At 41.2% G+C, this 16,120-nt stretch overlaps 2 protein-coding genes across 2 annotated transcripts; one reads left to right on the top strand and one right to left on the bottom strand.

The window, feature by feature from the left end:
- The first annotated feature begins 2,547 nt into the window (after nt 1–2,547).
- cdkn2aipnl (CDKN2A interacting protein N-terminal like) lies at nt 2,548–4,868 on the top strand. Its single transcript, XM_041952963.1, has 3 exons — nt 2,548–2,775; nt 4,294–4,399; nt 4,477–4,868. Exons 1-3 carry the CDS (start codon nt 2,564–2,566, stop codon nt 4,483–4,485), a joined length of 327 nt encoding a protein of 108 aa, XP_041808897.1. The 5' UTR covers nt 2,548–2,563; the 3' UTR covers nt 4,486–4,868.
- Nucleotides 4,869–5,450: 582 nt separating this feature from the next.
- Nucleotides 5,451–15,751, bottom strand: ube2b (ubiquitin-conjugating enzyme E2B (RAD6 homolog)). The gene is made up of 6 exons (XM_041951920.1): nt 15,599–15,751; nt 10,854–10,934; nt 9,964–9,989; nt 8,496–8,585; nt 7,886–7,974; nt 5,451–7,394 (listed from the first exon to the last, which is right to left on the bottom strand). Exons 1-6 carry the CDS (start codon nt 15,640–15,642, stop codon nt 7,266–7,268), a joined length of 459 nt encoding a protein of 152 aa, XP_041807854.1. The 5' UTR covers nt 15,643–15,751; the 3' UTR covers nt 5,451–7,265.
- Between the last annotated feature and the right edge of the window lie 369 nt (nt 15,752–16,120).

Below are 16,120 nucleotides of genomic sequence, written 5' to 3'. Positions count from 1 at the left end.
TCGGGTCATGGTCGTTGCCAGCGGCGAGCTTTATAAGGCAGCCCGTCAGGCGCTGCTGCTGTCAGGACCACATGCTGCCTGTGGTCCACAGTATCTTATATGGAGAGCTGAGAGTCTATCAGTATAATGTTCACTTGTGTGGACCCCAGGAAGAGTGTTTGCTCCTTGGTAATGGCTAATGGGGATCCAAATAAACGAACAGAATAAATAAATTTTGTGCAGGGGGGAGATTCAGACACCATCATGTCTCTCTTGTCTGTGGAAACAGGTTCAGAGCTCCAATGGAAAAAAGGAAGAAGCTGAAACAGACAGAATTTCCTGATTGAGTTATTCTAAGAATAAAGCCAACCGAACCGTTCATGGCTGACTGATTCATCATCAAGTGCTTCAGTTCCCCTTGTTTTGAAAGTGAAATCAGATTTTGTTGTTAACCTCGAGGAGCCGAAGCTGAAACTGACCCTTTTGTGCGTGAGCAACAAGTGACTTTCATGTTCAGGCAGTAACTCGGATGCATCAGTCCTCAGCCTTCACTGAACCTGTCAGGCTACACATTAAAGCGGCTCCTGTCGGGATCTGCACAGACATTATTTCATCTCTGCATGTTCCACAGTTGCTCCAACCTGCTCGGTCATTCTTCTGGCTGTGTCACCGCTGCTCCTTCACAGCTGCTGTGAAACGAAATTCCAGGTGTTATATAAGATATTTTAGCATTGTTTTTACTGTTTTTAAATACGTTAACACAGCCCTTTTTATAAGTAGGGGCTTTCTTAAGCTGTATATGTGTGCGTGTGTCTAATTTAACCACTTGCAGACCTATTAAAGGTGGTCATTCTGTAGAAAGATCGTCCTGTGCACGAGCACGAACGCCACCTGTTGCTGATTGGCTGGCATAGTTTTGTGTCTGATGTCATAATGCTAACAATGAAAAACACACATATCTTTCTCACTTTCTGAATAATCTTCTCGATCAAGCGTGTGTGGTCATTTTACTTTCCACTCTGCCAGTTTGAAATATAAATAAGCCTTTGACTGACCTCCTCTTCTTCATTATTTATTTTCCGTGCAGAGTATAAAGCTAACAGCTAATGGCACTTTTGTTAATATTTAATTCTTTCAGTTTAAAGGGAAGTGAATTCAGTCTGAGTTCGCCGCAAATCACAGAGTCCATATCCTCTCCTCTATTGCTCCTAAACATATTTGGCTGAAGACATGTTGAAAGTCATTTGTTTCATTGGTTTTTACTCAGCTGTGGAAACAAGCGGTGAGCTGGTCCGTCTGTCTGTTTGTCTGTCTGACTTCATGTTGGCTTGCCTTCCTCTGGAATCCCTCTGCATATCAATGACTTCATGTCAAAAAAAGCCCCAAATCCCCTACTCTGCTGTGTGTGTGTGTGTATGTGTGCGTGTGTGTGTATGTGTGATTGTGCATATCTCTGAGCCTGAATGACTATCCGTAAGCCTCTTTACATAGATTGGAGGTTAAAAGTCCAGTGTTCCTCTCTGATCATATTCCTGGCAGGCTGGTCAAGTGCAGGGAGACAGACATGTTGCTCGAGTGAGAAGAAGGCAGAAAAATGGAAGTAACTCTGTGTGTGTGTGTGTGTGTGTGTGTGTGTGTGTGTGTGTGTGTGTGTGTGTGCAAGCGCGCACGGTGCAGTGATTATACTACCTGCTCTGTGAATTTTACACCTTCTGGCAAAGCAAGAAACACAAACATATCAAGCTGGAGGGGGAAGCAGGAGACTGTGCTAGCTGTGTTAGCCCACCAGCAGTCTCCTGTTATCCAATGTTGCTGCTTCAGTTTTAACAGACTACAACTGACAAATAGGTCTGTTTCACCGCCGACTTGTCATAGTAAGAAAAATACAGGTAGAATGAATAACATTAATGATGGCTGCATTCCATTGAGGTGAGCCAGTTCCAGTGTCCAGGTATTGTGCATGTTGGCTCGCTGGTCTGGCTTACTGGGACACTGGAGTCTTCATTAAAAGAAATCATTCCACTTGTGTTTTTCCTGCTATGACAAGTCAGAATATCTGATATGAAATAGGTCTATTGTGTGATGTTAACACATAGATAGATAGATACTTTATTAATCTCCAAAGAGAAATTTACAGTTCATGATATGATATCTTACAAAAAGCAACTTATTATATTGCATTTATTTCATTTCACAGTTTTTTATTTGTCTGTTTAAACATTTTGGAATTATACATAAATATTATTTTATTGTTATTAAAAAATCATATCCAAAGCAACCTATTAGTTACTAATTTGAATTTAAAGTACTGAACATACAAAATAATAGTCAAGGTAAAAAAATGTGGAATTATTTGGAATTTTAGTTATACTGAGATATTGAGAAGTGCTTGCCTTTAACTTATTTAATCCAACTACCTCCAATAACCAGCAAGAACAGAAAGTACAGGAGATATTTCCGGTCAGTTGTAGCGCTCTACCGCTGTGTGGCGCTGTTTGAAACACGCTTACCTCATAAAACGACATCCGGGACCCGCTTCACAAACAGGAAGTTGCTTTTGTTGATCCGGCCGGAAAAGGGCAAGATGTCTACCACGGACGTGGACGACTTTATCCAACAAAACAGAGCTCTGGCAGACCAGGTAGAAACGTTTCGAGGTTATTGGGAGAGTGAAAAACACTGGCAGCCCAGGAGGGAGTTCATCCTGCGGAACATAAACGACTTCCAGCTCCAACAGCTGGACCACCTGCTCTCCCTGTCCATGGTCTGGGCAAACAACGTCTTCCTCGGCTGTCGGTACGTAAACACAACGTGTTCTCATGGCCATTTCAGTTCACTACATATGCGCTCATGTCAGATGGGTATTTGTGTTATTTTTTTTAACCTGAGCTGGAGGTTACAAAACCTCTCCAGAACCGTTAAAACCCAGTCAAAGCAGAATGTTTAACATTGTTTAATTGTTTACCGTCGAGATATTCAACGAACTTATCAATTAGGCCTCCTAATTGAAGCTCCTCTTCGTCTAAAAGTTAAACATATTGTTAGATAATACCTCTGATTAGTCGGTGTGTTTGTCCAGCAATGTTTTCAGTTCCATAAACTTCTTCGACTCATTCTAAACTCATAGTGGGCCCGCTGCTGCCCCCTGTGTTGTAAAACGACAAAACACGCTAGCTCTTCAGGCTGCAGTTAAATGGTTTGTTTTTCTCGAATCGAACCGCTGATGATGAGCTAATGAGCCCCCCCTGTTTAAATCAAGGCTGTTTGTGCTTGATATGAAGCCAGTTGAGGCATCAGTTGCCTATTAATTGAGATTTATTTTTCAGAGCCAAACTGATACTGGATCTGTGATGCCACTGCCAGTGCTGATAATTGAGGGTTTAAAAAATCAGGTTATATTGGCCGATATTCATTTTGCATCAAATTCAAATTGCAGTTTGATTTAAGACTGCACAGAGCTGCAATAATTTTCACAATCATTGTATCATAGTCTGACCGATAGATCTGTGAAGCTGATTTTAGTATATGTTTTTGTTTTAAAAGTCCAGTAATGATAAATCAGCTGATTTATTAAAATGAATTGCAGAGAAAACCATTATTGACAAAGATCCCTTTAATTTGTGCTTTTAAAGAACTAAGTCCAGGATAAAGATTGGACTCACCACTGTGGAAATTAACTTGTCAGTGCTCTCTGCTGGACAAATTATGCAGCAGGGACACTGGAACATCTTGTAGCATTTCTTGTTACTCGTCTACCAAAACTTATATATCTACAAAAGCTAATCTTGTTTTGTTTCTAATGAGATCAATTTCAGTCAATCATTTAGTCGAGTAAAAAGTAAACACTGATCACCAGTAAGTACAAAGTTTTTCTGGATTAATAGTTTGCCCAATTAAATGTCAGAGCAGTGAGAGGCTCATTTTCCCACAGTGCAAGGTGGTGTCTGCAGATTGCTGGTTTTGTCTGACAAACAGTCCACAATGCAAACATTTTGAATTTACTGTCACGCAAGACAAAGGAAATCTGCACATCCTTACAGCTGGAAATAGGAAATGTTTGGCATTTCTGCTATGAATTTTCTATCTTCTGTTAGTCAATTAAATGTCTCATCATTTCAGATCTGCAATAATTTAAAGGTTGCTAAAATTATAATCAATTAATCCTCTGTTTGTCAGTCTATCAGCATTTTCAGCAATATTTATGTTGTCATTTGTTTTTCAGTACGTGATTCCCTCTTATAACAGCATGAACCACAGATGGATGCTGAATATTTGTGGGTCCTAATATTGACAGAACATTTCTCTTCTTTGCAGGTATAGCACAGAGCTCCTGGAGAAAGTGAAGGAGATGGCTGAAGGCATCGAGGTGGAGGATGCACCGGTCTTCAAGACAAGAGATGAGATCATGAAGAAGCAACAGGTACGTCTGTGGACGCACGCACACACACACAGGTTTATAAACAAACCCTTCATGTTTTCCTCTCTCCTTCATCACAGGGTCGATGACCGGCTCCATCGAATCATCCCTTCTGGTTGTGTTGGATCAACACTGAAGCCTGTTGCGTACATTCAGGCTGTGTTTGTAACAAGTTGGACCCGTTGCCACATGGTTTTACAATCCTGCCCTGTTTATAATGGATGTGATGTGTAGAAATTTTTTTTTTAAACAAAAGAAGAAAGACTTTGTAACTCAGACTATTATCATTTAATTGTACAGAGACAGCAAAGATGTTTTATCAGTGTTGGAGCTTCAACTCTCATCTTTTATGTCTTTGTTTTACTTATTGTTTAAAGTGTTTTTACTTTTTGTAATGCTGTTTTTTTAATAAATCAACATGAAATATGACACTTGTGGAGCTTGTCCCACTGTCCCGGCCTGAAGCACAATAAAGCAAATGTATTTTCTTCTCATACTGATGGAAAGACGGGTCATTGTAATTCTGTGCTGTAAGCAAACAAATTAGGGCATACCCGTTCTCCTGTCATCACCACACAGGTCTAAAGCAAATGGTAGGTGAGGGGAAACTGGGTGACTGGCTTCAATAGAGGTGGAACTGAATGAAGCTGCACCATCTCAAAGCTCTGTAACACAACTCAATGTCCAGCTGCCTGATTAATGGCCAAAGTGGAGCAAACTGTCCTGTCGCTTTCTCAGTTTAGGATTTTTGCACCTTAAACTCAATCTTCCCCCCTTTAAAAGCACAGACCAAACCCTAACCATGAACAGAGAAATTGTTTTTTCTGATTTCTGAAGGTTGTAAGGATTGTGGGTCTGTACTGCACTGCTGGAACTGGTAATGTGGCAATGAAGCCCTGAAAAGAACGAAAACACATTACAGGTTGTGGTTTTAGCAATAAATCAGGAGATAGTGAAAAAATTACAGCATAAAGGAGGACGCTGTAGAGGCTGTTTTAAGCAGGTCACATTTACAGCAAGAACAAAAGGAAACAAGCTGTCTCAAAGTCTGAAAAATGTGTTTTATTATGTTTATACAGCATATTGTTATAAGTATACATTTTTTTTGTTTAATTCACAAAATTTTTATAACATATCCCTTCTGCTTTTTAGGTGAAATAAGTCACTAGCCACAATATGACCTTTGCTGTCTCAGAAAAGAGTAACTTGTTTTATGATGACCGTCTTCCATGGATTATTTAGCTGGATTTGGGCAGGGTTAAGTCATGACTTATGCTCAGATCTTTTAGTGGGGTATCACATAGAAATAAAACAGGAGACAAACGCAGGCATGAAAACAACTTAAGCCTTTGGGAAAACAGCTGATGTCACACTGCTGAAACAAGGTCCAAACTGCATGCAGACGTCTCCCCTGCGGCAGCCGATCCTCTTTCCACTGCTCCCATTTAGCACAAAAAGAGAAAATGCACTGGACTGCACTGCTTTTGTCCTCCGCTCATTTGTTAATTTATACGTCAGCTGTGTCATTTTAAGAGAAAGGATCAAACGCACTGACACTTCATCCGCGCTCGCGTCACAGACAACAAAGCATTATGAAGTGATTTACTCTGCTGCGACTGACGTTGCAAAACCATTCCAACTTCACTTTTAAACGCAGCTCTTTTGTTTTCTGACAAATTACGAACTGTGACAACTAATAAAGGAGTATTATAGAAGACGTGCAGAATAGAACAGAGGAGAACATGTAGATGAAGAAATAAACACGTCCGCAGTCTTATTTTTACGGCCTTCACACGGATTCTAGTTGCTTAAACCTTAACAGGTTTCTACTTGCTGCCTCTGTCCACCCATGAGCCGTGTATGAACCATGATGAAAATGACACAGCTACATCATTCAAGATCATCTTTAAGTACAAGCACTGCTGGATTCCTGAGCTCAGGGGCTCCTGTGCTGTACATCCACTTAACAAGGGATGAACGGTGAAAGGACTGACTCTCTGGGCCGACTTCAGGAAAATTAAACGCTGATTGAAATGAATACAGTATTTCCTTGGTTCAGCCAGGATTCCCACAGTCCAAGTTCATCCTGTCCCATCCTGGTGCTAATATTTACTTTCTCATAGCACTCTCTCTCCAACATCATCTTCTACCTTGGAGCAGAAAGGATTATAATAAAAGCTCAGAGCTGCCCAGCCAGAGAGTCATGATTCATCAGTGCAAGGGAGACTTGGCGCTGTTGCAGCCTGTGACGTCTGTGAGCCCAAACCTACGGTGTCTCTTGAAATAACAGAGATATGCTGGAACAGATCAGTGATTGTTCTTTATCAGCTGCATCTGTGGCAGAATAACGACGACGCCCGACTCTGAAAGTCGCTTTTTCTCGGTTGTTATTCTTCCACGACATTCAAACGTGCGCTGATTTGGTCATCGACCTGCCCTTTCCAAACAGCCAAGTTGTGTGCACACCAGCAGACATTACAAAAAAAGAAACAGAGGAGGAAAATTTCCAAAAGGAAAGAAAAAATTCCATAAAACTCAAACACTAACAGCATCAATCCAACAAAGATATATTACAAATTCTGTTAGCAATAACTTATTTCACATCATGCAATAAAAAAAAGTAAAATTAAGGACAAGAAACACAAATATAAGATTGATTTTCCCTCCCTGGTTTTCCTCTAATGTATTGGCAAGCAAGTTAATGTCCATTCTGGTTTGGTTGTTTTATTCTTACTTTTTTTTCAGGGTGGCACTTGAGTTCTTCTGATATAGTTGCTGTTTTTTCTCGATGAGGTAAAAATGAAAGACTGGAGTACTGGGATGATGAAGAGAGGGCGATGGAGAGGAAGGAGTAGAGAGCGAGAGAGGCTCAGACGTCCACCCAGCTCTGCTCCACGATGGCCGTCACCCTCTTCTCGTACTCCCTCTTGTTTTCCTGATAGAGCTGTGCGGCCTGACTGTTGGCCGGGCTGTTGGGGTTTGGCTCGTCCAGCAACGACTGCGGAAGAAGCCAGAAAAGTGATGAAAAACTCCTCATGTCTTACAAGCTTTAGACAGCAAGACATTTATTCTGATATCTGACGCCTGACGTTCCCTCCCTTGGGAACAGAAGATGTAGAAAACAAAACATCAACTTGTTTTGAATTTACACATAAAAGGGAAAAATAAACTGAAACATCATTTGATCTGATAATTTGACATCCGTTAAAATCAATCACATTTTATTCTACAAAATCTCGGTCGCAGAGGGATTTGGGTACAATATGTTCGGTCTGTGCTGCTGTGAGTAGCTGGAAAAGATCTCTATAATTTGTTCTCATGAGCATCTGAGTTTCATCAAATAAACACACAAAAATAGATAGATGACGTGAGTGGAAGGCAGTGAAGAGCAAGTAAAATATCATAATATTCTGAAAAAGATAACACTGGTGGATGCTGAGTGTAAACGCTTTACGTGTGCTTTGTGTGAAGGCAGTGAAACCAACCAACCTGGATGGAGGTGAGTATGGACGACACATCGTATGTGGGGCTCCAGCGGTTCTGAAGGATGTCTAAACATATACTGCCATCTGCGTAAACTAGTGAACACAGAGACGACACAGTCAGCCTTCACGCAGCAGATCTAACATGACGACCTCACTCATTACGTCTCTGCACCAGCGTCACACAGATAAATGACGCTAAGTTACAACTTCTTAAGCTAAATGATGACACATTTGCCCTGTTCTCACACAGTTAACTGTAACGTCGTGAAAAAACACTGCCAGCCTACAGCAACTTATGGTCTGGTGGAATCAGCACACACACACACATACACACACACAACACTAAATGATAAACCGCCAGCCTCGCTGATTTATTTAGTTAAATGTATTTCAATTATGGGCTGGGAAAGGAGATGAATGGGAGGAAACTGCTTGAATGAAGCAGAAACGACAACTTGAAATCTTGAGATAATGGAAGCACAAACTGTGCAAAAAGGGCTGAATGCACTGATGGAAACTGTAGCTGCCTATGAATCAAGTGAGGGCAGACGTTTATTCGTATTTTCAAATGCATGGCTGGGATGGGTGACTGTCGGGGCGGCTGCAGCACTTACCATTTGGGTGAAACATTCTGGAGACAAACCGAACTGTGGGAGGCTTGTTTGGGTACTCCTCAGAAAACTCTATCAGAAGCTTAAACGTTCCTGCAGAGAGACGGGGGGAGAGCGGGGAGGGCGAGAGACAGAGGGAACGACAGAGAGAGCGTGAGGGGCGCACACCAGTCATTATGTGAGGTGAACGGAGACGCGAAGGATCGAGGGGGGTCAGAGAAAGCGAGAGAAACAATCACGTTACTAAAAATACAGCCGGCGCGACTAGAAAGAGAAGCTCATCCTTCACTGGGGCAGAGGCGTCGACTCTGCAGGCTGAAAGGGGAATAAAGGAGGGAGACGGCTAAAAAGACAAAACAATAAACCCTGAGCGAGCACTTCTCCTGCCTGACCCGAGTCTTAATTACACGGAAAGGAAAGAAGTGTGTATATGTGCAGGAAAGTGGACGCGTCTATTGTGCTGCAAGTGTTATACAGCAGAACTGCAAGTTTGTTACCAGTTAAACAACTCTAATAAATGCTCAGCTAATCAGCTACTCAGCAGGCAAAACTGGACAAATCGCAAGCAGATGTAATATAACAAATTAGGAAATCAAAATCCCTCCCCTACATAGTTTAGCTAATTTTGGCCACACATAAAGACATCTGTCTTTATCTCATTTGTGACATCTTCAAATATTGTCTGTTATGTATTTGGACAAAGAAACACTTTTTGTTGTGTGAGTGATTGATAAATTCAGAGCAGAGTACAGTTCGGTGAAAAGGATGCATTCAGACCGAAACAATGCAGCGTCGTCCGGCAAAAAAGCTGAACCAGGTTTAACTTTTGCTGCAGCATGTCTGCAAGGCGCTGCGACGGCCAATCACATGCATGCAAGGGCACATTCCTGAATGCAGTATTTCTACTGTTCATCAGGACATCATCACAGAGAAAGAGAATTGCTGCCCTGATCATTTTGTCAATATACGCTGAAAGGCAGCTCTTTAAACTTGCTGGTTTCATTACAAATTGAATGGCTTTGTCTAGAGTGCCATAACTTCAAAAAAATGTCTCAGTCTGAATGCTTACAAACTGCACTGAGTTCACTTAACGCGAGTCAACTCATTACAAAAACTCCCAACTATTCAAAACACTTCTGGGACTTAAATTTAGATCATTTAAAACCCTTTTCAAATATTTTAAACTCCCACAAACATCCCGTTTGTAATCATTTTAGCTCTATAGTCGTTTTGTGGGAATGTTTCTGAACTTCTGTGATTTTGTAAGTGATTGCTCGGGTGTGTAACTCCACAACGCTTTGTCATACGTTGACAACACGCTGCCCAGAAGGCTGTAATAGATGGATGGAATGATGCAACGCTACAACAGTAAGAATGCAGAAGAAAGATCAATCGGACCCGGAGCTCGGATAAATGTGCTCCCACTGAGCCTGGACTTTATGGACGAGATAAATCAAAATGGAGAACTTACCATCTTCAAACGGTGTTCCCACGGGCCTGCAGGAGACAGAGAGAGAGCAATAAAATTATTTCCAAATTCCGAACATCCCCACTGCTACCAACAAGGCCTTGGCTTGTAGAGAAAAAAAAAAGCATAACCATTAACATCTATCCTTAAAGGACTTGCTCTGCACAGACACCAGGGGCTTTATTTACTCAGCTATTCACATTCACACGGTCTGTGTAAAGGGGCCAATTAAATCAGCCGCCTACACGTTTTACATTTCTGGCAGCTTCCCCTTTGACTTTGAATTAGGTGAGGAACTATTAACAAGTCTATTTCTACTTTAAACACAAGCGTGTTGCTCGGGTTTGTTTTTGTTGCACCTCGTTTCTTCATGTTGAATTTCCAATTACATTCTGATATTTCTTGTTATTTACTTGTGCTCTTGATGTTTTAATATGTTTTGCTTTGGCTTTTGAATTTCATATCACCAGTTTGGTTTTTGAAAACTGAGGACAGTTTTTTTTAAAAGCATGCTTCTTCTTTCAATTGCATTTCAAATTGCGGAGCAGGAGATACTACAAATTTGACAAAAAAACTTAACACTTTTGGTTTGGTCTACAGTATAGACCAAAGACTATACTATTGGTATAGACTCTATACCAATACTTTTCCTTTTTCCTCCCTCACTTGACCCATCTACAAGAGCCCCAACAGTGCCTCCCAGTCACTTCTTCCATCAAACACCCGCTGAGTCTCTACATGCTGATTTTCTAGACTGTTCTGTGCCACAATCAGGGCTGTAATCAGAAATATTTAAATATTGCAAAGGGGTGGGTGGGTGGGTTGGGGTGCATCACAATCACAGTGGCACAGTTAAGACAGCAGGGCGGAGTTGGATTTAGAGCATGACTCACCCAAAAATAACAGCGTTCCAAAGCATGATGTTGTTCTCTGATGGTGCTCCACTCACACCGGTGGGAGGATCTTCTTGAAGTCTGGGCAAGACAAAGAGAGACATGGTAGGAGAAATATAGAAGGACAGACAGAAAAAGGGATAAACAGAAAGGCAGCAGGAAGCAAAGCAGGAAGAAGGACAAAGAAAAATGAGAACAGAACAGAGGGGAAAGTGGGAAGCCAAAATAGGCAAACAGATAAAGGAACATTAAAAGATGAAAGACAGAATTAAACGTGGATGGAAACAGAACAAAAAACAGACGCCGGGGAGAAAGAAGGGGGAGGGCGAGAGACAAGGAAGGGAGAGAGTGTGAGGATTTTAATTAACACCTTGACTGCAGGATAATTATCAGTCAAAACACGAACTGCTGGATCAACATGACTTCAGTGGACAGGCAGGCTTGCAAGATCAGCTGCACACTGCACACCCATCCTGCTGTCACATGTCAGTTAACATAAGCTACACATTTAACACTCGTCTGAGGCACTACTGTAGCGTGACTGCAACCCCTAGTGAGCATCAAAGACCTGGAGGTGCTAATCGCATTGGCCACTGAGTCAACCGTCACCTGAAATGACTTCTAACTAGTGCTGTCATGGTCAAGATATCTGGATAAATCACAGACAAACACTCAAAGAGGGACAGGCACCCTGATGCTCGTCTATCAATGCATGTTTGCTTTTACTCTCCATCGCTGACCGATATGAAACACTGATGGCCGAGCGCACGAACGCCCTGGACAGCTCTGGACACAGTGTCTGTTCTTTTCCCAGGAAAAACAATCTGGTGCAGATGAGCTGGTGTGTTTTACATTTGAAGAAGCAGCGACAGTGGTGTGTTTGGGATAAATAAAAGAACTGGGTAGCTAGCAACAGCAGTGCAGGACAGAGAAAGGAAAGTCGTCAAGAGAAACTCAAAGAGCGTAAAATCCAAAGACATATGGATGGAATGTTTTATCGAGTGATACGTCAATTGATAGAAAGTAGATAAATGAGTGTTATCAATATCAATTGTTTATGCAAGTTAAAAATGCCAACATGTCGCTGGTTTCACTCATGTGAGGATTAATGCAACTAACAATTATTTACTATATGACACTGATCAATCTGCAGATATTTTTTCTATTAGTTCATGATTTAGTCGATTTAATGCAAGAAAATAACTGACAAATTTGCCACAAATCCGTGGCCTTTTGGTGCGCTAAAAATGCTAAAACACAATCAAAATAGATCATTTTCTGACAATTTAAAAGTTAAATACTTGCTACAGTTTTAATTCGTTGTAAAATTGCTTTTTTTATTTTTTGACAACATAAATAATTTAGAAACAAGATTTTTTTTTATTACAGCCCTACAAAATCAGGAATTATGAAAATAATCATTAGCTCCAGCACCTCAAAGGAAACTGCCCAGAGCTGTTTGACTGACGAGCGATCTCTGAAGTGCAGGGCACAAACGCCACGGCAACAGCTGCCTAGCAACAAAAACGTCAACAAATCAAAACACACAGATGTGGCAGGTTGACATTTTTAATGAAACTTCCGACAACTGCCTCTGGTTTGTTAAACTACTGATCTGTAGGCAATAAAGCAGGTTTCTAGTGGATTAAGACCACACTGGCAGATAAAGGCAGTGTGTTGAAATGAGCCTCATTCCTCAGAATAAACTCCAATTTGCTCTGTCGGGTCCCTTGCTGAAAGACAGGGAACATTATTGTGTCCCATTGCTACAGATCGCCAATGCATGTTGGCCAAATCTGGAACCACCACAGATGATTTAGGCCTACAATCCCATGCATGGTATAAAAGCTGGTTTCATAAGATCTTACAGCTATAAAACAAGGTAGGCTGATTTGTGTGTCTGTGTGAGTGTGGATCCATGTCCCTCGCTGCAGACAGACCCACAGCAATTAACCTCATTTACCATAATCTGCCTGAGCTCTCAGCTGGTGGAGGGATGCTCCACTCAACTTCCCTACCAGACTGAATGATAGTTACTTTAGTTTACTTGGAAACCGGGGATTACTGACCAGTCTGCAGACAGCAGATTAGGGGAAGTACCAGGCACGCTTGAGCCAACAGCATGCATGGTTTTTTTCTCAGTCTGTTCGAGGGTAATGTGGGTTAGGGGGACATTGTGCGATGGTTAATTCTGTTAAAAAGCTGAAACAATTAGTTGATTAATGAATCTGAAAAAAAAAAAAAACATTATCTCACTGGCTTCTCCAATGTGAGGATTTGCTGTTCTTCTGTGTTATATCCTTGTAAACTGATTATGTTTGGGTTTTGGACGGATGGTTGGACAAAAGATGATATCCGAGGACATCACTTTGGACTCTGGGAAACCAGGATGGACATTTTCCACACATTTCTGACATTTTACAGACCAACCAACTCATCCATTAATGTTACAATAATTGGCAGATTCCAGATAATGAAAATCAGTTCAGTGAGATCAAACATTCGGGGTTACAGAACGACAAACTAAACACAAACACTCACGCTACTAAGACTTTAACTGAGCCAAAACTGCTTTTAGATCTGGAAAATGTTGCTCTAGTTTGTCATTATCAATCAAAATCAGACCTTTCAGCTACAGTAGCTTCCAAACCACTGTTGATGTGTGATGGTTGTTGGTTTCGTCATGTCAATCGCTTCTAAAAATACATTTGGAGAAGAAATGAAAGAAACGCTTTACTGAATGAAATCTGAAGAAATTCAGATTGTTTTTGAACAGCCCTTTCAACAGTAGAGATGAACAGTTAATCGAAATATCATCAAAATTGCAATAAGCCCAAATGCAATTGCAGCCGCTGCAATTTTTGATAATGGTACAATGTTTCACAGGAATACAGGTAATGATTATATTAGTTGTTTATTAATGTGCTGATTATTTTCTTGATTAATCAATCCGTTGTTTGATCAATAAAACGTCAGAAAGTTGTGAAAAATGTCAATCAGTGTTTCCCTAAACCTAAGATGACATCCTGAGAGGTCTTGTTTTGTCCACAACCCAAAGATAATCAGTTTACTCTCATAGAGGAGTAAAGAAACAAGAAAATATCCACATAAGAAGCTGGATAAGAGAATCTTGACTGATTTCTAAAAATACAATACAATACAATACAATACAATACAACAGATTAATCAACTATCTAAATAGGTGGTGATTCATTTAATAGTGGACAACTAATTGGATAATCGTTGCAGCTCTTATGTGTCACAACCTACCACCATTATAAATGAGGCATTGTGGTGCAATAGAGATGTCCCGGACTACAAATCATGTTCTCCAGAGACACATTGTTTGGTACAGACCCCAGCAAAAACCACATCATCTGCCCCTTTTTTTCTTCCATGCAAATATTACCCCCACAATATCTGCCAAAATAATCGCAATATGATTTTTTTTGCATATCGTTCAGCCCTATTTAACAGATCCACAAAATTGCTTTTTTTAAGCAGCACTTCAACGCCAAAGTGTCATTTCACATCCAAGGCACCGCGCCAAAACATCACACCAAAGTGCTGCTGTTCAAACAATCACATAGCTCAGTTTCAAGACACATATTGAGCAAATAATTTGACTTACAGATCAAACAGGGGAGGTTAGGCAATATCACGCAAGGCTGAGTTCAATCAGCCAGCCTTGGCGTGGACACACAGGCTGATCCAGGAATGCGTTATTGTGTTTTCCTCGCCTCAGTGTGTTACAGTTTACTGCCTGGGGACTGGCACAGCAGACGAGGGTTACGGTGACACATAATCTGACCTGCTTCATCGGCTCTTAGTGGAATAGCAGAGGATCCTTTTTCCAGTGACAGGTGTGTGTGAATGACAGAAACAAACACACACAGGTACTCTAGGATGCCATATGGAGCAAGACAACAGATTGGGGATAGCAGGTATTCCAAGCTGCCCCTTGCCAGGTGTGATTCTCCCAGGAAACACAAACACATCCTCCTTGTCTTTTCTTCACAGCACTAACTTGATAATATAGCCACTTGTACAATGGGATTGTTTTGTTATGCTAATACTTAATTAAAAATAATGAAGGGGTCAAGGGGAACGAATTTGGCCATCCTAAATATTTGGATGAAGCATCCCCTGACCACACACACACACACACACCGGGTTGTGCAACACCTGTGAGCCACGTTGCTACCAGGGGGGGACCGAAACCATAATGTTGGCTAGCTGGTTGAATTTAACGACCCTTTAAGCAGAATTTAAACCCACGGTGTGCAGACTATGCGGAGGAATTAACTAACGTCAACCAGGGCTAGTAAAGGCAAGACAAAGGTTGAATTGTTCACGGGTCTTTTGTCCAGACAAATGTAGCCCACCTCAGGTAACATCAGCTAGCCGAAGTCGCACCTTACCAAACAAACAAAGTAACGTTAGTCAGGAAAATGGAAAGACCGACGTTATTCCCTGGACAGAAAACACTGCATGGACCCTCTTCGGAAACCGCTAAAAGAAACTGAAAATACACAATGTCCCCTTGTCAACCCCATCGATGCCAAGTGCAGAGGCAAACCATATCCACTTACGGCTTTATTTCACAGTAACTCCAGTCAGGCTTTATGTTCTTTGCACCAGCAGCTAACGCTAAGCTAAGCTAGCTGCCGACAGCTTCATCAGCTATCGCTGCTAGCTACACACACACACAAACAGAGGAGATGAGTGCCAAAACGTTGCGGTACCTTTTAAAATCTCTCATAAGCCGTCTCCTTGCCGGGGTCGACATAATTCAAAACGTATTTAAAAAAACAAAACTAAACCAGGACCATAAATCGAAAGCTATCCGAAACTAAATCCGGTGTTTCTTCCGCTTGTAGCCCTTTTCTTCTTCTCCCAAAACAACTGGCTAGCTAGCTGTCTGTGGTGACGTCGGTCGCTTACAGTGCTGGCCGGCAGAGGTACAGCCCCTTTTATGTCACAAACCATGTCGATGTTAATTATAACGTCAAATGTTAATTATAACGCTTTACTGCACTATATTTCTGTTACTATGAGGTGTACGATGCATGCAACTTGGTTCAATATTATCTGAAATAAGGCTACATAACAATGCTGACAATGTCATCATTTAAAACACACTGAAACCTTGGACTGATGTGATATGTGACCATTATAATCTCTGTTTATTTTTAACACCCTGTGTGTAGGACACTGCATTATTGCAATGTTTCTACTGACATTTGATGTATTTCTGTCATTTCTAA

Source organism: Chelmon rostratus, chromosome 14 (genome assembly GCF_017976325.1).
Source record: "Chelmon rostratus isolate fCheRos1 chromosome 14, fCheRos1.pri, whole genome shotgun sequence".
NCBI classification, from domain to species: Eukaryota; Metazoa; Chordata; class Actinopteri; order Chaetodontiformes; family Chaetodontidae; genus Chelmon; species Chelmon rostratus.
This window is presented reverse-complemented; position numbering and strand designations above follow the sequence as displayed.